Source organism: Denticeps clupeoides, chromosome 11, assembly GCF_900700375.1.
Source record: "Denticeps clupeoides chromosome 11, fDenClu1.1, whole genome shotgun sequence".
Lineage (NCBI taxonomy): Eukaryota > Metazoa > Chordata > Actinopteri > Clupeiformes > Denticipitidae > Denticeps > Denticeps clupeoides.
Genome location: NC_041717.1, coordinates 12,853,839 through 12,874,452, shown reverse-complemented (window position 1 = coordinate 12,874,452; position 20,614 = coordinate 12,853,839). Strand labels below are relative to the sequence as shown.

General features: G+C 42.7%; 1 protein-coding gene across 2 annotated transcripts; it reads right to left on the bottom strand.

Moving 5' to 3' along the window:
• Positions 1-530: 530 nt before the first annotated feature.
• Positions 531-19,896, bottom strand: npdc1b (neural proliferation, differentiation and control, 1b). 2 transcript variants are annotated; one of them, XM_028997156.1, is made up of 9 exons: positions 19,568-19,896; positions 7,205-7,351; positions 3,254-3,346; positions 2,572-2,829; positions 2,402-2,468; positions 2,065-2,149; positions 1,891-1,967; positions 1,230-1,329; positions 531-1,126 (listed from the first exon to the last, which is right to left on the bottom strand). In XM_028997156.1, exons 1-9 carry the CDS (start codon positions 19,665-19,667, stop codon positions 1,055-1,057), a joined length of 999 nt encoding a protein of 332 aa, XP_028852989.1. In that variant the 5' UTR covers positions 19,668-19,896; the 3' UTR covers positions 531-1,054. The 2 variants fall into 2 exon arrangements, with proteins under 2 accessions (XP_028852989.1, XP_028852990.1); XM_028997157.1 differs by having other exon boundaries at positions 7,205-7,348.
• Positions 19,897-20,614: the final 718 nt, after the last annotated feature.

Here is a 20,614-nt window from a genome sequence, read left to right as displayed (position 1 = left end):
TCTGAAACATAAAAAAGTCTCTAGAAAATATTAAATAAGTCATTATGAGACAACTCATATGCAAGGTTTCTTAACAATCGGGAGCAAGCCATGAATGCATATCCACTTCCTTTGTATTAACACAGCTGTTATCAAGTCATGCATAGAGGTACCATACCGACTAAACAATGGCTACATAGTAATCAATTAGGCTTCTATACCTGTATATGCACATTAAGGAAAATAAATAATCACAATCAGAGGTTAAAAAAATAAATTATCACAAAACTACTTTTTGGTTGAAAGTAAATGGATAAATGGACGTGGGCGCAGTGAACATGTTGTGAGTACTGACTGTGTGACACCTTCACAGCAGGCCACCAGTTGAGGCCCTCGATGCTGAATGAATTGATATGTTTTGATATCAAGTACTTGCAACAAAGAATTTGTTTGTCTCGCATAATTCTCTCCAGACCAAGGCATAGACAAGAACTGAAGGATGGCCTGAAATCGGAATGTGAGCACAATGTTGTTCTTTTTTTTTTTTTTTCAATGCACTTGTCAATGTTCAAGCTTCTAAAGTTGTAACATTGTAACGGACGCAACATGAAGAATTAAAAGGAATTTACAGACAAAAAAAATGGATATAATAAAAAAAATATTTTACTGAATTGCTAACTCATCAGATGCCGTCTTGGTAGCTTTAAAAGAGAGAAAAAGAACGCCCAATCCAAGAGTCTTCACCAAGCGCCTCGCTTGATTGCTCAAAATTTACATGCTTCACGTGTCAACATTAGTGTCCATATCTATATGTATTTGTGTGTGTGTGTTTGTGTACACTACTGTTCAAAATTTAGGGTCATTTAGAAATGGCCTCGTTTTTGGTGGGAAACAACTACTAAAATGACCCTAAATGACCCTAAACTTTTGAATGATACTGTATGTGTGTGTGATTCTAGAGAAACAGGAAAGGAAAGGAGTCACTGATAGCTGCTTATTTATCTGTTTTAAAAGGCTGAGAAATGGAGTGTGTTTGTGTGCGGAAGTGCATTCGGGAACCCAGGTGCATCCACGTTTACTTGGGGACGCGCTGAAGGTTCAGAGTGAAGTCATCAAACAGAGGATTTCTAACTTCCATTTCCCCAGTCTGCAAAGGCAGAAAGCAAAAATACATAAGCGCTCACATATACAAAACCGCCCCCACACACTCACACACACAGGTCAACATCACATGCACTGCACACACTTACAGGGGCCAGTCCTGGGCACTCGTACACAGTGAAGTCCCCGTCTTCATTCTCCTCATCTGAAGTGGCTCCTGACTCTGGAATCTTTGCATCGTCTCTGTGTCTGAAAGCAACAGATCGGTGTGAGTTAAATGAAGCCAGACAGAAAATTCTACCATACTTTCTATAAACTCTCTATAGACGATTACAGGATGTGTTTATTCACCCCTTTGAAAGGATGTGTCAGTGGCCTCCAATGATCTGATCTCGATCATTTTCAGGGGGGTTAAAATCCAGGACTGATATATATAAACTGGATGTTCTGTCAGAAAGCATCACCGGGCACTCTCTGCATCTTAAGCCCTCCACAATAGAGGAATGGACAGATGTGGTGAATGAAACATATAGTATATTGAGGGGAGGGGGTGGAATTACCCTTTAACTTGAACTATGAATTAACAGAATTTATTAAGTCATGTTCTAAATGGGCATCACTAATCAGTCACATCTTAATTTCATGGAGGTAGAAAACTACATCTTTATTCTATCTTATTTTTTATCCTAAATAAATAACACAAGAAAATATACTAGTCTGCTAGGATTTACATGTCAGCAGGCATTATGGTTTGGTAGAATGTGATTGATCTGAGATTAAAAGTAGTTAATGAATGTTAAGCATGCTTACTTCAGTGACAACATCTGTTGTTTTTGGTGCTGATAGTGGTACATCTGGGCACTTTGGGCCAGCTTCTTATCACCAGACTGATGTAAATGAAAAAGGGAAGCTTAATTAAAAAACACATTTATATATATTTAATACTCAAATGAACACTATTGGAAAGTGCACATGCTGACATACCGATATGTTGTCATATGAATGAGGTCCCATCACCCCAAAGGCAGGATAGTCCACCTTCTGTGCCAACAGCATTCCCCTTCGCAACCTGTGGCGGGCAACAAAAATCTCAGGTCTGCATCTGAACACTGGCCGCTGGCCATGTTCCTTAATGCACTTCCTGCACACAGTCTAATAAGCTAATGGGCTAAAGGGCTGTCGGGAGCACGCAGAATTATGCTGACAGTCATTTAACAGATGCCCCCAGCAGGCCAGCAAAATCAGTCAATGTCGCCATGATGAATTAAAGAGCACGTGCACAATTTTTGCAAGGCAAGTTGATGTATTCATGCACACATACCTAACCCAGCAGATTCCTGCCAATATCAAGGCCACAGCTCCGACCATCAGACACACAAACATTGTTACTGCAAAAAGAAAGAAAGAAAGAACTTTAGAAAATTTTACTTTGATCAGACTATGAATAAAACTGACCTTTGATTGTAATAAAAAAGGCAAGAAAATACATACTAAGGAACGCATGGTCCTTTGATGGGTAGGGTATGATCAGTGGGCCGCTCTGCATAGCTGGGGGAGGTGTGTTGGGTGGGGCGTGTGCAGTGGTGGTGCTGGTAGTGGTAGTTGTGGTAGTAGCTGGGGTTGCTGTTGTGAGGCCACTGGTTATGAGGCGCGCTGGGGTGGCGTGGGTGGGATGGCCCATGGCTCTGTGGGCACTCTTCATGGCAGCCGAATCCCACTTGTGTTTGGGGATAACCTGAGAGGGTAGTACTGGAAAAAGACCAATAGGAATTGTAAAGTTTTTGAATATATATTTAAAAATTGCCGTAAAATAAACAGACAACCCCTAAGTCTCAGTTGCTGATATAGGGTTGGTGATATTCAATGTCATACAGTATAAGGAAGCACCACTAGATGGGGGTGTCTGGCTATGATCATGCCTAAAAGTGAACTGTTTTGCCTGACTGGTGAAATACAGAGAAGAAAACACTGAGCTTTAACACAAACTTTTACATTGCTAGCTTGTGGTCTTCAAAAGTTATAATTAAAATATATTAAACAGAATGAATTCAAAATTACATTAAATATCACACATCTAATTTAAAAATGGGTAACAAACAAACAAACAAAAACGTGTCAACTGATAATCAATACATTGATTTCCTATTTTAAAGGTAAAGTCCTCTTTTCTCACCTGCTTGTTTGGGCTCTGAGGACTGCTGCTTGGTGATGATGGAGGACAGGAAGTCTATCTCCTCATCAAGCTCAGGAAGGCTGCTGGCCTTGCCTGCAGACACAAGATGGGCTGCCATTACGTTGGTGCTTATTGCAAGACAAGCCAATACGATTAGCATAAGCAAATGGGGTGAATGGACTGCTGGTTTCTGAACTGCTGGGAGCTTCCCCAGAAGTGCACATCCAAGAAACCTCTCATAAATCACCTCACAAACACACACACACACACACACACACACACACACGCACACACACAATCTCACTCTGCCGTTTGCACACACACCTACATTCAGACGAGAATGGGAGCGAAGGCTGTACCACCTCCTTATGGCAGAACAAGTATATTGCAATGAAATGTATGCGCAAATGTATGCCTCATTTAATTTTGCTGGTCCACACCAGGGTAGAGGTCACTTGCAAATGTTGTTTGATAAAAAACCAAAAGAAACATTTGCTTAAGGAATACATGTCACAGTTTGAGTTTAAAATATGTGTGATGGTGTGACCATTCAGCACCATGTAAATAAAGGTGAATTTAATGTGTGTGTGTGTGACAGAGAGACTGTTAGTGTGTGTTTGTGTGTGTGTGTGTGTATGCTGCAGTGTGTGGGATGATAGGTCAGTGTGTCTGCTATGCAGTGCTGATTTTCCTGTGTGGGCAGCAGGAGGGCAAACAGGACATGACAGCGACACTGTTTCAATGGTGTGTGTGTGTGTGTGTGTGTGTGTGTGTGTGTGTGTGTGTGTGTGTGTGTGTGAACATGTGTATTATCTGTTCAGCGTCGCCATGGCTGCGTGGGTATGAGGAAGGATTTGGCCTAACTCAGCCTCCTCTGTTTCATGAATGAGATCCATCACCATGGTAACAAAGGGGCGGGCCAAGAAGAGGAAAATATGACCAAATTCAATTAATTAACATCAGTAACCTATAAAAGTAATCCACAACAGTTCTCTTTAATTCTCTATACTTACCTCAACAGTCTTGAAATATCATAATATTAATCAGAACCAGGGCACCAGTACATAAATCACAGCACCACAGTGTTTTTGTTTTTTCAAATGTGCCTGTTAATTAAGCAATATTTCAAAAATGCTCCACGATTTAATATCAGCAGCGGTGGGCATTAGTTGTTACAGCCAAAAACTACCATCAGCACAGATGCAGAACAGATATGTGCAACTTTAGTGCATTCGTTTTAGCCTCCCCAGTGAACAACAGTTGCTAGGCAACATCATTCAGTCAGTAGTCTGGAAGGCAGCAAATGCTTTCTCACAATGTCAACCTAGAAGGCTTCTCAGCCAATCACAATGTGAGCTTGGAACTGACTAAGGTATTATATATATATAAAAGCCTCTTCAAATCCAGTTGATGTTTTTGTGGCTCGTGGTGGTAAATATAGAGTCATAAACAAGTGAACACAAATTATAAAAATGCATGATTAAAAAATAACTGAAACATGAACATTTTCTCTCATAAATGTTGCATATTGCACAACCCTGGCAACAGGAAGCAGGGTGACCTTGGCTGGAGGCAAGGATGAACTCAGAAGAGGTTTCAGGCTGGACAACTTCCAGATCAGATTTGTAAAATAATCCTGGCTACCACAAATATATATTTCATGCCCCCAGCTGAGGACAGAAAACAGCCAGAATCAGAGATGGAATAAAGAAAAGCCTACGTATAACTGTGTAAAGCGGGTGATCCCTGTCTTGTAAAGAAATCACATTGTTACAACAACATATCTGCCTACTGGATGTTAAATGGCACTGCAGCATAGACACTGTGATCGTATGATCCATTTCTGAATCTAATCACGATTTACTGAAGATGAGTTTGTCCGGAAAGTATTCGCAATTTGGTTACAGACTAATTCCCAAATTTATAATTTTTTTTTCCTCAGAAACACACATCCCATAACGACAACGTAATGTTCTGGAAAATTTATAAAGAATGAAAAAAGTCAAAAATCACATGTACTTAAGTGTCACGGTTCCCACACCGTTGCGCCACCAGCAGAGGGCGCACGGCAGACTGGGCAAAGGTCAACGTGCTTTCTAAAAGTCCAGCTTCGCTCCTCGCAGCACCTCATCAGGTTGGATGGGAAGCGTTAGTGCAGCCAATTTAAGATCTCTCCAGAGATGTTCAATCAGATTCAAGTTAGGACTCTGGCTGGGCCACTCAAGGACATCCACAGAACAACCACTCGTTTAATATCTTGACTGTGTGCGTAGGCCTGTTGTCCTGATGAAAGGTGAACCGTGACCCTGAACTCTGAGTTCAAGAGGGCTCTGGAGAAGGTTTTCATCCAGTATGTCTCTGTACATAGCTGCAGTATTCTTTCCCTCTAACCTGACTAGTCTCCTACTTCCTGCAGCTGAAAAATGTCTCCTCAGCATCATGCTGCCACCACCACGCTTCACTGTAGGTGCCTGGTTTCCTCCAAACGTGACGCCTAACGTTCACACCAGAGACCAGAGGATTTTGATTCTCATGGTTTGACAGTCCTTTAGGCAAACTGCAGACGGGCTGCCATATGCCTTTTACTAAGGATTGGCTTCTATCTGGCCACTCTACCATACAGGCCAGATTGGTGGATTGCTGCAGAGATGGTTGTCCTTCTAGAGACAATCTTGTCTTGGAGATCTACAGACAATTCCTTTAACTTCCTGCTTGGTTTGTGCTCTGACATAAACTGTCAACTGTGGGACTGTTACTGAAACAGTAACGTCATGTGTCCATGTGAAACATCTCAAGGGTGATCAGAGAAACAGGTTTGAGCTTCATGGCAAAGGCTGTGAGTGTCATTTTTTAAAATAAATTAGGCAAAACCCAAGCAAACTTTTTTCACCTTGTCATTATGGGGTGTTGTGTGAAGAATTCTGAGGGGAAATTTTTTTTATCAATTTTGGAATAAGGCTGCAACATAACAAAAAGTGGAAAAAGTGATGAATACTTTCCGGATATCTGTAGATACAGCTTGATCTAGGTTCTACTGAGCAACCTTGATGTGTGTAGCAGGAAAGAACTATTAAAGATGTTTTTGGGGCATTATCTGAGTGCTATACATAGCATATTCACTAGTCTGCCAGTCAGAATGCTTGAATTACAGCTCTGATAAACGACCTGACACAAGAATCATTATGTGCAAAGAAAATGCAGGGAAACAGAGAAGGTCGGGAGGAGATGAACGCTTCACTACACTTGCACAGGGATTTATTGACAGACGAAAGGGAGCTTAAATCATACAGAACGAGGAGGTACGGTGCATGAGAGCTGTCAATCATGCCTCCAACTTTAAACATTCATCCTCTTGGAGTCCAAATCAGTTACACAACAGCCAAAAAGTTCATACGTTTTTGCATACATTTATTTAATCATATTCTGACAATTTTCTTGATGTGAAATTATTGAACACTCCCAGTCAATCAGGCTTCATGAGTTTTATACATCTGCTGTGGCCTTGATGTGGAGCAATCGATATTTTCTGTGCTGTAGTTGGTTTTTATTTACATTTACTCACTTATCCGGAGCAATTTCCATTCACTAAATACATGGTGAGTCCCAATGGAGCAAGACATGGCTAAGGGTGTGGACCAGGCCCTTTTAAGAACACGCACACCTTGGTGGAGTATTGATTTTCTCAACTCAAAGGTCTGCTTCTTAAATAGTTCAGAATTACTCATTTATATTCCAATTTAAGGGTTGAGTACCAATTAGACAATTCACAGGTCCCTCTTTTATGGATATTGAAAATCTAAATTGACTTATAATTGGTGTCTGGGTGGTGACGACAGTCCTGCCTCAGGCCATTAGGACTCATCATGGGCTGACGCACAGGCTCTACTCATTATAACCAATCAGAATAAGTGAATGAGCCATCGGATCTGAATGGCTCCTGAGGGTACGTACTGATGTAAGATCGTCTCCTGACCACACACTTGCCCCTCTTGTTCTCAACCAGCAGGGACAGGCATGGTCCACAGTGTGAAGAGCCAGGTTGGCAGAAGTGGCGTCCCTGCCGGGCACAGTCCAGGGTGCGAGGACATTGTCCTTCTGCTGAGACAAAATATAAAGACACATGGCAGTGAGAATGAGATGAATGAAAGACCTTTCGACTTTTTTTTCAAGCTCTGTTTATATCCAACCAGAAGATAGAAATGAACCAAAATGTAGGCTTGCAAATGTTGCATAAATGATTGAAACAATCTAAGCTCCCATGTGCCACCAAGCGTTGCTATGGGAATAGACAACTCCTGTCAAAGCTATTGAGAAAGCCAGTCGGATTTTAGTAAACCATACTTTTCCGCACACACACACACACACACACACAAATGAAACCTGCACACTATATAATATTTAACAAGTTTAATAACTGATTTTATATGTATCACAAATTTCAGCCAGATCTAAAGCCACTGCTGCCTTAAATAACCAGATCACAAACCTCTCATTTAGTTATTATGGCTTCATAACGCACCACAGGACAGCTTATGAAATTATATCTAGAGACCTACAAGTGACTAGAAGCAGAAGTAGTGGTGGAGGTGGAAGCTGCTTGATGAATGAAGAAGAAAAGATCTGGAATAATAGTTCCAGCCCACTGAGGGCAAATTTCTTCACACTTTTGTAGCACCAATCCACCAATGAGCACCTAACCACCAATGAAATTACACGGCTGTTTGCCTAGTCACATTTGGCATGTATTTAACATGTATTAAAAACATTGAATTAATGTGTTTACAGTTTCTTGTTCTTCTTCTCCCACCTCCACATAATGCAAAGTTTGAACAGTCTAAGCCTTCTTTCTTTATGTCAGAATAGGATTTATGTTTACCCATATTTTCATAATGGCAGAAAAAAAAACACACATGTTCTTGGTGGGTTGACTGTTGAGACGAAGACATGAATTTCTGTTAGAAAGATTAGTGTTTCTGATAAGAACCGACACTATCCTCGCCTGCTGTGTTCATGCTCCGATTGGACACACAGTCCCACACACTGAAGCAGTTATGAGAATAGAGAGCTTCAATTAATATGGTTATTTTAAGGGTGGTTTGTATAAGCTTTTGTGTCAACAGGCCTACAGGAGAAGTGAATTGGGTTTTGTGACAATCGCCGAAAATAAGGTCAACCATAAAAACAACAATTTTGTCATGTCAGATAATACTGGTCTTCTGACATTTTGTGTCCAGAAATAGACATGTCACATTTTGCTGATGGCTATGACAAAAAAAATACCTACTCCCCACAACCACCACCTTTTTACACATTGCAGAGCATCGACAGCTGTTCAGCTATGATGTTTTCGTCAAATTTATGATGAAATATCAAAGTCAATTAACCTTTTTGACGTGATGAGGATGGGATATGAAATAATTGCTGTTCATGTGATGATAAATATGATGAAATATATAATGTAAGATTGTTGAGGAATAAATACGAGAGTGCAAAGTGCAAAGGCCATAGAACCAACCAACCACCAATGGCTTTCTGTACAGCATGAGAAGCACCTATTAACTACTGTCCGTGTTTCAGGGATGCTGACCAGGTCACAGCTCTGTAAGCATTCCGTGTGTTAAAGGGGTGGGGAAATTAACATCGGCAAAACCCCTCACTCGGCCATTAGGTCTGTTGCCGAAACCTTGGCCTAGCGTTGCCATAACAACTGCCAAGGCAACGGAGACGGGCTGATGCAATTATCACACGTGAGTCAGTGGCAGCCAATGTGGACGCCGTGTTAGAGCCAGAGCCACAAAGGACAAAGGCAATCAGGTATGAGGGAGCACAAGTTCACAAAAACAAAGACCGAAATAAAAGGCAACGCTTGTTGCATGTAACTCTTTATTCCCCTAAAAGTGCAGAAAACGCAGTCTTCAACAATGCTGCACACACTACCACCTGTTGGGTTTTTCAGTTTTATGTACACAAAATATATAATAATATATATTTCTATATCTCTACTTTGCTCTCCCATTTAATTTTTGTACATATGTACAAAAATCCTGTGTGATGAATTGAACATTTTATCAGTTCTTTGTACCAGTCTTCAGTAACCATTTGTGGTTTTTTATGGCCCAGACAAGACTCTTATTCTAACATTTTAGCAATGGCTTTCTGGCTGCAGCTCAAACTTTCAAACCTGCAACTCGATGTTTTCTCTTGACTGTTGAAACTACGCCCACTATTAAGCTGTGCATGAAGCTGTGGTCGTGTGAGCAAGCTGTTGACTCGCAGAAATGCTTCTTCTGATGCTGTCGTGGCTTTGGGTCTGCCACACCTCTTCCTGTCCCACAGTTTCCCACAGTTACTGGGAGTGTTGTGATGGTGAAAGAGGCTACATGGTGAAGGAGGTGGTAGTAGCCTAGCGGGTAAGACTTAATCCCACTTACTACCATTGTGTCCCTGAGCAAGACACTTAACCCTAAAAATTGCTGATTGTAAGTCACTCTGGATAAGGGCATCTGATAAATGCTGTAAATGTAAATGCACTCACTGACACAATGACTTTCATCACAATTTCTCTGTAGGAAAGAACAACACTTTTCCACTTGTGTTATGCTTGTGTCTCTCTTCTATTGTTAATAAACCTTTTCTTGTCATTTTTGTACCAAAATACTTCTTCCTACAGTACAAAACAGTACTTGGGTGGGGCTGAAGGAATATCGTGAATTGTTTGGCAAAAAAACAATGAACTTAAATTATAAATAAATAATACATCGTAAGATTGTGAATAATCACATTATTCTGAATTCCGAATATTCAGTCTTCTGGAAATGTGGAGACTGCACCATTTCTAATCAGGCTGCCATGCATATTTAGAATAAAATTAGTTTCACCTCACATTCATCATGATGGAACAGGAAGGAGAATGGTCCCTGCAAGCTTGTGCACATTCCCTGCATATTAACAACCAGCTCACACCTTCCTCACGCTGCAGCAGAACCAAGCCTCACCACACAGATAAGTGTGAATGTCGTCACCTTGTGAAGAGCAGCCATCGGGCACATGTTGCGCTGTAAACATTCACATTCCCTCCTTGGAGCGTCCAAAACGGGAAAAAGAAGATGGGCCCATCTAGCCCAGACTGCCAGAACTGATGTGATTAGTGCCAGAGTAATATGCCACTCCACCCATCCCTCAACCACATAAGCAGGCCTCCTCCTTTTCCTCCTCATTAGAAGCACTCAAAGTGTCTTGAAACACAGTCTTTTACATTCCCTGAGAGGGAGGCAACAGATGAAAATAAAATTTGATGCATGTTCATAGATCATCTACAGGCCCTGTATTCAGCCTGGCAGGTTGAAATTTATCATTTGAGGTAAGATAAGACAAATCTTTTTTGTCATTGTCACTTCTCAAGGAACAGCGAAATGTAGGTTGCAATAGACGGGATATAATTAGGACAGAAAAGAAGAACTTAATTAACAAACAAATACAGTAGTAATAAACATAATATGTACAAATTACACTGGAAAAATATAAGTACAAAAAATATACAAGAACACAAATTGGACTGGAATTACTGCATATAGTGAGGTGACATTGCACAGTTCAACAGTTTATTTTCAAAAAAGTTTCCTGTTTCTTTTCCATCCTTATGCACCTTTGCATCCTTATAGGAGTGCCGCTTTCCAGGATGATACCCGCCTCCACAGAATGTGACTGTCATCGAATGATTGATATCCTAAAAACATTCTTCGAAGGTAAAGTGAAATCCTTTTTATTATGTTTTACAATTATGAATCAATTCCTTAACCGCTAGGCCGCCACTGCCCCGTTATGGCTTGTAGAAACCCAATATCTCATATTACTATTATTTTAAGAAATTTGCAACTTTTTTCATTTATACAGTCACATAGCCAAGATTAAATAAAGTCTGCTGTTATCGTGTTTTTTTTTATTGTTTCCTGTTAGAAATCCTGTTCTCTGTCTGCGTGTGTTTAGCGGTATTCGCCTTTCCGTGGTTGTACGTTCAGTATAAGTTTACCTGGTTGTATCCCCTGACGACGTATGCTTGTTCCCTCTGTTGTCCTCATACCTTTCTTCCCATCTGTGTCAGTGCATTAAGTCCATCCTTCCCATTCCCCTTCTCCAATGTGTACTGCCCCTTACTTGTAGTGAGCCCATTGTGTTATTCGTGCCCAGTCCAAGTTCTTCCGTCTTCTTTGGTACTCTATTCACGGTTTTTGTGAATTAATCCTTTTTTCTGCATTTGGATTCGAGTCTGTGTCGTGACAGTTGTGAAGGGAACAGTGTCCATAAAAGACTGTGATAAAATGATCTCTATCCACTCATGTCTACAGAGCGGGGCTGAAATAGCATGAGACCACCTCTCAATAAAAGAAAACGTCTCTTCATAATGACAAGCCCTGAATTTCAGGATCTGATATGACTCTGTGAACGGTCAGAATTAGACGGCACCTCGTCACCGTTATTCTCCTCGCATTTTGTGTGTGAGTTACACAGTGCGCACAGACCATGGAGGGGAGTGGCAATTAATAACCTCAAACAAGAACAGGGGGCAACAGACATATATCTGGTTTTACCGTTTCTCAGTGCCATCTCCTTTTCAAGCGGACTCATGTTCTTCACAAGCATCCTGATGAATTAGCGGTCACCTAGCAACCCTGTATCTGCCTGAAACCAGGAAGGTGAACAGAGTTCAATCTCCTCCATCACACACTTTCTCTCAACATGTGTCCCAGGGGCATTGGAGGCTTAGGTTTAGATTCAGTTCAAAATTGTGTGGTTCAGCACATCAGTGGGAAAGTGGTGGCCTAGTGGTTAAGGAAGCGGCCCCCGTAATCAGAAGGTTGCCGGTTCGAATCCCGATCCGTCGAGGTGCCACTGAGCAAAGCACCGTCCCCACACACTTCTCCCCGGGCGCCTGTCACGGCTGCCCACTGCTCACCAAGGGTGATGGTTAAAAGCAGAGGATAGTGTTTCACAATCACTTCACTTTCATTTAATCCATTATGGGTAAAGATGTCATATTTTGGCCCTTGGCATCATTGTTGAATAAGAATTTTTATTTGAATGTAGAGACATTTCCTTATTTTCCAGTAACGAAAATATTTTGAGCAATGAAAGCCACCAACTCTGGGAAATAAACTACTACTTACGTTTAAAAAAGTAAAGTGATTGTCACATGTGATACACAGCAGCCCAGCACACGGTGCACACAGTGAAATTTGTCCTCTGCATTTAACCCATCACCCTGAGTGAGCAGTGGGCAGCCATGACAGGTGCCCGGGGAGCAGTGTGTGGGGACGGCGCTTTGATCAATGGCACCTCAGTGGCACTTTGGCGGATCGGGATTCGAACCGGCAACCTTCTGATTACGGGCCGCTTCCTTAACCGCTAGACCACCACTTCCCCTGCTAGGCCATCACTGCCCCACTTCCCTTATTCCTTTACCCTATCCATCTGGGCAGAATTTTAATAGTGTAGGGTATATTGAGGAAAGTGATCATAGCCTAGTGGGAAATATATTCACCTATGAAGCAGAAAGCCACAGTCACAGGTTCAAACCCCACTCACTTACAACGCCACTTTCCAGATAATTGACAAGAGGTAGAAATATGCAGCACTACTTCATCTTAAACACTGGACTGAGGACAGACTTTACTCAACCTTTTTGACTGTATTCAGATAATCAAGATCTCAAATTTACAACGTTGTTTATAGTTATAATGAATAAACATTTCATGTCCATTATATACTGATTAATAATGTACTGTAACAAAACTCAATAAGTCTAAAAAAGCTTGCTCAGCAGAGGGCATAGACTCACTTTTCACTTGCTGGTGAATAAATAAAGCATTTTTGTGGCTTCATTTAACAAGATGTCTGCTCAGGTAGCAATTCTCCTATTTTTACCTCTATTAAAGAGTCACAGAGATGGTCATGTTTATATGATATTTAAGAAATTGCTACCATATTGGTCAGGACACTGCTGTAAAAAAAAGATCATTTGATAATTTAAACCAGCAGACCCATCCTTCCGAGATAAATAGAGGATTTCTATTAATATATTCTGGTACCAAAATAGCACCTTTTTTCCCCCCTAAGAAAACTTGATCTTGCAATTACCGGAACTACAGTGACAGATGAGCTGTTTGCCTCAAAATTCATTGGCCTGGTGCGACATTTCCCTTATTCAGCCACAAGGCCAGGCGTTATACAACAAAGAGTGGAAAAATGATGATAATCATATGAGATGTTGCTGGATATAGAAATTCTGTCTGTTAATCAGTGACTGTGTCCCAGTATGACCTCAGCAGAGCAAGTTTGTAAAGTAAACTTATCCCCCTGAATGTTAACCTTCATCCAGACAGACTGCGACTCTCCCCCAAAGACAGCCGTGGTGAACAGAGACAAGGGAAATGGCAGACGGCTCCTTATCTGCCATCCTCTGTCCTTTGGCTTATCGCTCTGTCATGATGGACTGATGTGATAAAAACGCATTAAAATTTCAGCCATCAGAAATAAGACTTGCTGCATCAATAGCCCAGAACTTTCAGGTAATGTGAAAGCATGTTAAGTTTCTTGGTTATATAGTTTTCTTTCATCATGAATAATAGCCTCACTACTGCCTTAGCTAATAGGTCTATTTAGCCCTAAAATTAATTAACACTCCTTAATCTGGCAACACTGGCAATGTGACAAATTGGAATGAGTTGGTTTAAATCTCTTACAGAGCTGTCAGTCATCACTAAAGTACATCTAATAGAACGAACTTGAACAATAAGAGCAGGGTGGGTCCTCTTCTCCACTTACCACTTACTACCATTGTGATGCAATATGCAATATATGCAAACACAAGACTTGTCATGATCCGGTCCGGAGTTTCACGTTTGTCCTGTGTAATGTTCCCTAATCGTTTTTACCTGTGTTGAATGTATAAAGCTGCCCTGTTCGTTTCTGTTCGCCGTCGGGTCTTTGATATGTTACATGTTCACCAACGTCTGGGATGTCTCCCCCGTCCTGTCCTGCACTAATTAAACCCCTGTATCGTGACGTTGTGCCATTGCGTCCTTCTTCCTCATCAAGTTTCGTCTCATCTTTTCCGTTCACCTGCCTCGTCATGCCAGATGGTTGTGACAGGACTCAATTAAGTGGCTGATGGAAAGGCTATGGCAACATATAGAATAGATTAATTTTGTATGGCATTTCCACATTTTAAACAAAGACAACATTGGAAAAAAACAACTACATTATTGTACAATAAATCTAAAAACGCTTGCTCAGCAGAGGGCATAGACTCAATGCAGCAATGCAATATGACCCATTCAAAAGATTATTTTATGACATTATGAGCTCTGAGACCATAAAACTGGTAAAGATGCCTAATGCACCTGCACCATTGCTGCACAGAGGAAATGTTAAATCGATATGACGCTGTAAAACTTAGTGTGTGTGTGTTTTTTTTTTGGAGAGATCACATCTCAGATCTGAAGGATGCACAGTTTTACGTTTTCCACACCGCTGCTTATTGGCTGTACATGTTGAATCTACACATTTCCACCCTCATGTCAGGATGCGGTCATGTTTCACATAAAATGCGCTCCGAATGGCACTGATTGGCTGTTGAGGACCAAGGACTCTCCTGTGCGTCTGATGTCCATTACAGAGTCAGGCTGGATCCCTCATGGTTGAGAGGTTATCAAAAAACACTGCGATGGGGGGGGCAAAAAAATTCAACAAAACAGTCTGCATGATAATTGCTCATTCGAGTATGGTGGAGAGAGCGAGAGTGGAAGAGCGAGCGAGAGATTATTATTATGACTCAGATGATTTGCATTAAAAGATGCGTGTGAGTGGCAGATGCAGACTTTTCATCTGAAATGGAGGTTTCATGTTCTCCTGTCCTCTTCTTGGTCTCGGGCTTGCGTCTGGCTGGATCAGCACCTCAAGATCAGAAGCCAGCGCCTCATACAACCCCCTTGCTGACCAGGGTGGCTGCGTCACGGTAGCAGCGGTGTGGTTATTACATGACACCCCCCTTTCAAGAGGCAGGTGTCCCGTACGCAGACGTCCCAGTCACGCAGACGGACGTGACATTCAGGAACTCGGTCAGGGGATTACCGTTCGCAACCTGCGCCCAAACATACTCTCTCTCTCTCTCTCTCTCTCTCTCTCTCTCTCACCCTGCGCAGCTTAAGAACCGACCTCAGGCCAGGGACAATCCCACAAATACCCAGCAGGAGGAAGGAGAACACGTGCAGCCCATCACCCACGCGGGCAAAGCTCATGGAACACGAGTTGTTAAAAAGCGGGGAAAGATAGAGGCCTCAACGCCCGGAAATGAAACGTAAAAGCGCATCCACCCAACGGCAAACACAGAAGGGTGCATGTACATAATAAGTATATGCCGCTCAGGACAATCTAACTCAATTATTGTATTAGTACACATAACTACTAGGCCTATTTCAGAACTACATACATCCAATTGGTGCATTTTTATTTTGAGTGATTTCAAGTGTAATAAATGTACTCATTTCTAAAGCTGGTAGGTTGTGAGAAATCCCATCATATTATCATCATATTAACTATCAATCAGGATTCAAAAACAGAAATAACCATCGTTTGAAAATTAATTTATCTTCGAATCTTTGAATTAAACAAAAAAATAACTGTCTGGACATAATTAAGCTATAAGACCCTCCAATCTGAATCCAGGCCTGGTTTTCAGCTTTTATTACAGATATGGACTCCATAGAGGGTTCGCACCTGAGTGACACGTAGTGGAGCGCTGATACCTGATGTTTGAGCAGCATGACTTGAAGATCCTTGCTCTGGGGTTTGTTTGACCTAATCTGCTTTCCTAGGAATTTTTGCGGAACAATGAGCAACAGATTGTAATTCCTGTTGACGTGCAAATAATATGCACAATTCTGATTCATACTGATTCGTTCCTCTTTACAGGGGAAATTCGTTCATTCTTCTGATTTTACTTGTGCCTCGGAAATTTCCCCACTTTGTTCCAGCTGAAATCCTGACTGAAGTTTCCAATTCAAAGGCCTGCAGGGCAGAAAGAGGACGTGACCTCCAGCAGATGGTTGTCCGCGCCCACACTCAACCTGGCCGCCCTTCCAGCCTCCCACAGCACGGTGAACCCTGGCAGGCCGTCAGATTTTCCAACCCTTCGTCCTCCTGCCGGCGAGAATTCCCTCACAACAACACCTCGAAGTGGCTCCGCAGGCAGACGTCACCTCCAACAGGCCTTGACGTTCTCTGCACTCCACCCTCCATCACATCCGTCCTGGTCACGCCGAAGAACACATGCCCACGCTGACAGTGTCGGGCGGATTTGTAAAGAATTACTGCGGGTTTTTATGAATTTGTTATTTATTTCTCCTCATATCTGCCAAGGCTGATCCCTAACCTGCTTTTTTTAATGCCCACGGATTTGTTCTTTCTAAACGTAATCCGTCTTTGCCTCCGCATGCATATTTATTAAACGCTGGACGTCTGAGGGACACAGGCCCCGCGTCTGTGTTCAGCTTTGGTGTTTAAGTACGAGCTGAAGGACCAGGGGCTCGCTCTGTGGCATTATTAGCACCATCCTTCTGAAGAACAGCTTTGATCCCCCCTCATTACTGCCTGACGCTGCCCTCTGGAACACGGGCGCTTTCATCTTCCCCTGTAATTTATAATCATGACTTGAAGCAAGTCTGGTTCAGACCGGGCTCAAAGACCCTGACTTAACTTCTCCAAATGCAGCATGCGCCACGGGATAAAAAAGCCCCAATAAAGCCTCAGGTGCAATATATTTATTAACATTCTGTGCCAGTGGATTTGGCCTCCGAGTCAGCGGAATAGGAGAATAGGAATGAGACTCAGATGATCTGATTTGTATAATCTGATATATATATATATATATATATATTCATAATTCTGCAGACAGCCAGCTGGTGATCCCACTGCTAACTGGGGCAAAGCAAAGTTAGATATCAATCACGATATGTGACAAAACTGAAAATAGTGTGATCCGAGCGGGCATCATGGCCTTGACCCGCTCCCTATACAACAGGAATTACATTCATTAATATTTCGGGCTGACAAATTAAAAGTCAAATCTGGTTTTTGCAGGGTTTTGGTCCACAAGTCCGCCCAGAGTGAAGAGTCACAGCAGATCATCACACAGTGATTTGTGAGTCATGATATCTGTCCCAGCCACAGGACATGAGTGTCGCTGAGTGGCTGATGACTGTAAAAATGATGATGTAAATCATAAATCATGATGTCACCACAGCGTCTTCTCTTCTGGATGAGTGTGGGGTACGGGAGTCTGTTCACGGCATCCAGCACCTTACTGGGGCAGTGGTGGCCTAGCGGTTAAGGAAGCGGCCCTGTAATCAGAAGGTTGCCGGTTCGAATCCCGATCCGCCAAGGTACCACTGAGGTGCCACTGAGCAAAGCACCGTCCCCACACACTGCTCCCCGGGCGCCGGTCATGGCTGCCCACTGCTCACTCAGGGTGATGGGTTAAATGCAGAGGACAAATTTCACTGTGTGCACCGTGTGCTATGCTGCTGTGTATCACATGTGACAATCACTTCACTTTAATATCACTTTAATACTAACCCACTTTCTGTTGTTTTCTTGCTGGTCTGTACAACGTACGATGTGAAATGACTACGTTCTGCGTCGGGGAGCGCGGTTTGGGAAGGGGCCACGTCCCTTTATCTGCTGGGCAGCGGTGTGTGTGCTGGACGCCCTGGCATCTGCCGTCCAGCCCTTATTTTTAGCAAAGGATTGCACGCCGACAGAAGGCCGGCCTGCAGCATTCCTCAGTTGTCAGCTAGTTTCCGTAACACCACGGCCGAGATAAGAGGCTAAACTGACGCGTGGACGCAAGAGGATGTGTTTCCATGCGTCTTTATTAGGACGCGTATCCAGGAACGATCCATAATGAATGATTTACATTTACATTTACAGCATTTATCAGACGCCCTTATCCAGAGCGACTTACAATCAGTAGTTACAGGGACAGTCCCCCCCTGGAGCAATTTTAGGGTTAAGTGTCTTGCTCAGGGACACAATGGTAGTAAGTGGGATTCGAACCCGGGTCTTCTGGTTCATAGGCGAGTGTGTTACCCACTAGGCTACTACCACCCTTGTACAGGCCACATCCAGGTATCAGAGATTCCCAAAGCCCCCGTTCTGTATGAAAGAAAAACAATGCAGCCGATCCTTTAGATTCTTGTGGAGACATCTTCGACTAAACCCACATCAGCGGCTCCTTTACATCGGTGGAACCCCAAAAATTCTGCCTCTTCCATCCATGGCACATTTATATATTCAAATAATGCAACAGCACAGAATAATAATAATAATAACCACCACATGGCATTGGGCAATTCTAGAATTAACTATAATTTGCATCAACAAAACCCCACTAACATGCAAACAAGACATTTCATATTAGCACTTGAATTAAATGGAATCTGAGTTTTCCAGGACGCACCTATTCGCCGGCTGAAATGAAATGTAATACTGTACATGTTTACGTGATGGATATTGTAAAAACGGGCAATCTGACCTGCCATTGTAAGCGAGTCTAAACACTGAAGGCTGATGCCGTGCCCTTCGAATGACACCCTCATGGCATCTGTGGCCGCATGAACTGCAGCTCCGTGAAGGAGGCTTGGATCTTGCTTATTCGAGCAATACGCAAAGATGAAGACGATTAGAAGAAGAAGAAGGAAAGGGAAGGGGGGGGGGGGGTAGCAGGAGACGTGGCAAGCCGGCACCTCCACCCACCGTACCAGCAGCTCCAGCCTACGCGCTGTAATCAGATGAGGAGCGGTGTGAAAGGTGATACGGCAGGCACGGGTACAGTACCATTCCGTTATGGGGACAGGAGAAGGAGGTGTGAGCTGCCTTCTCTCCCACGCATACGTCACACTGATCAATGGCTCCCAAACGGACAGCTTCTGTTTCCAGGCACACCGCCCACCACGTTGTTGTTGGTGTTTTTTTTTTTGGCCAATTTGATATTCATCTCTAATATGGACTGATGGAAACCAATATAATAAGTAGATAGATGGACGGAGGGTCGGATGGATGGATGGATGGAGTAACCAGTCATTCATGAGAAACTTGCCATCATAACACCCTGAGCAGAGTTCTCATATTAAACAAATAATAAAAATCAGCAATATAAAAGTGGCCTGTTTTAAAGAGTCTGTAAATCAACTTGACAGTATGTGCGTTGTGTTTATTCTAGCGCTCAGAATAAAAAGAGACCTGCCGAGACGCGCTCACCTGGCGCGCAGGAGCCGGCGGCGACGCTGGCGACGAACACGACCCCGGCGAGGAGCGAGGCCCACGGTCGGCTCTCGATCCTTCCTCTCGGCGACCGCATCCTTATGGACGGGAGTCGGGGCTGACCATTCCCCGTCCCTTCCCCGAGAGACGACGCGACGCGGCTTCCAGCGGCGGAGAACACGGACGCGGCTTCGGCTCGTTAATCATGGGAAAGACGCGCGCTGGCCCGAGTCTCCCTGCAGATGGAGACGACGGTCCTCATCCTCCGAGATGCGAACGAGGATCGCAGGGCTGTCAGGGAGACGTCACGCACCGCCGTCACTACCCTGGCTGAATGCGCTGAAGCCGTGTTGCCAGGTCGGCTTGTTTTATGCTATTTAACTCTTACAGTTATTTAACATTTGCAATCATATCACATTAATGGTGTATCCTGATGATCCATGTGAACATAAAGTTTTACAGGACTGTAGGTTAGAAAAATATAAAAGCTGCCCGGGGATCTTGTTTATGTCTCAATATTTGGCAACACAGCTACTTTAACATGAATTCAAACCTTAATGTAAATAAGCTTTCAGGAGGTCACTTTCCACTCTTATGTGTAAAAAAATAAGCTACTATTATTTGTATTTGAGTAAGATTTACATTTTAAATAATCTCCCCTTCTCTCATTGCAACATTATACATTGTGAACATTTTTGTTACGTTTGTAATTTTTGCAGATTTTAGGCTCAACTGCTGAAAAAAAAACAAGATGTTGGATAAGAGCATGATTTGGTCACAGATTATAAAGCAGGGGCACCACACTCAACTTCATTCAGATGTACAGAAGAAGATTGACACCAAGAGGGTTTGAAAATTAAAGTGAGCCACAAATCACAACCCTCTACGGCTGATGCTTATATTTTCCCTCAAGTTTAATTCATATTAACATATTTAATTCACGCACTCCTTATCTGGGGAAAGGAAAAAAAAACAAGTCAACAATTTCTGGTTCTTACTATGATTTATTATAAATTGCATAGCGATTAAAATATTTCTTAAAAA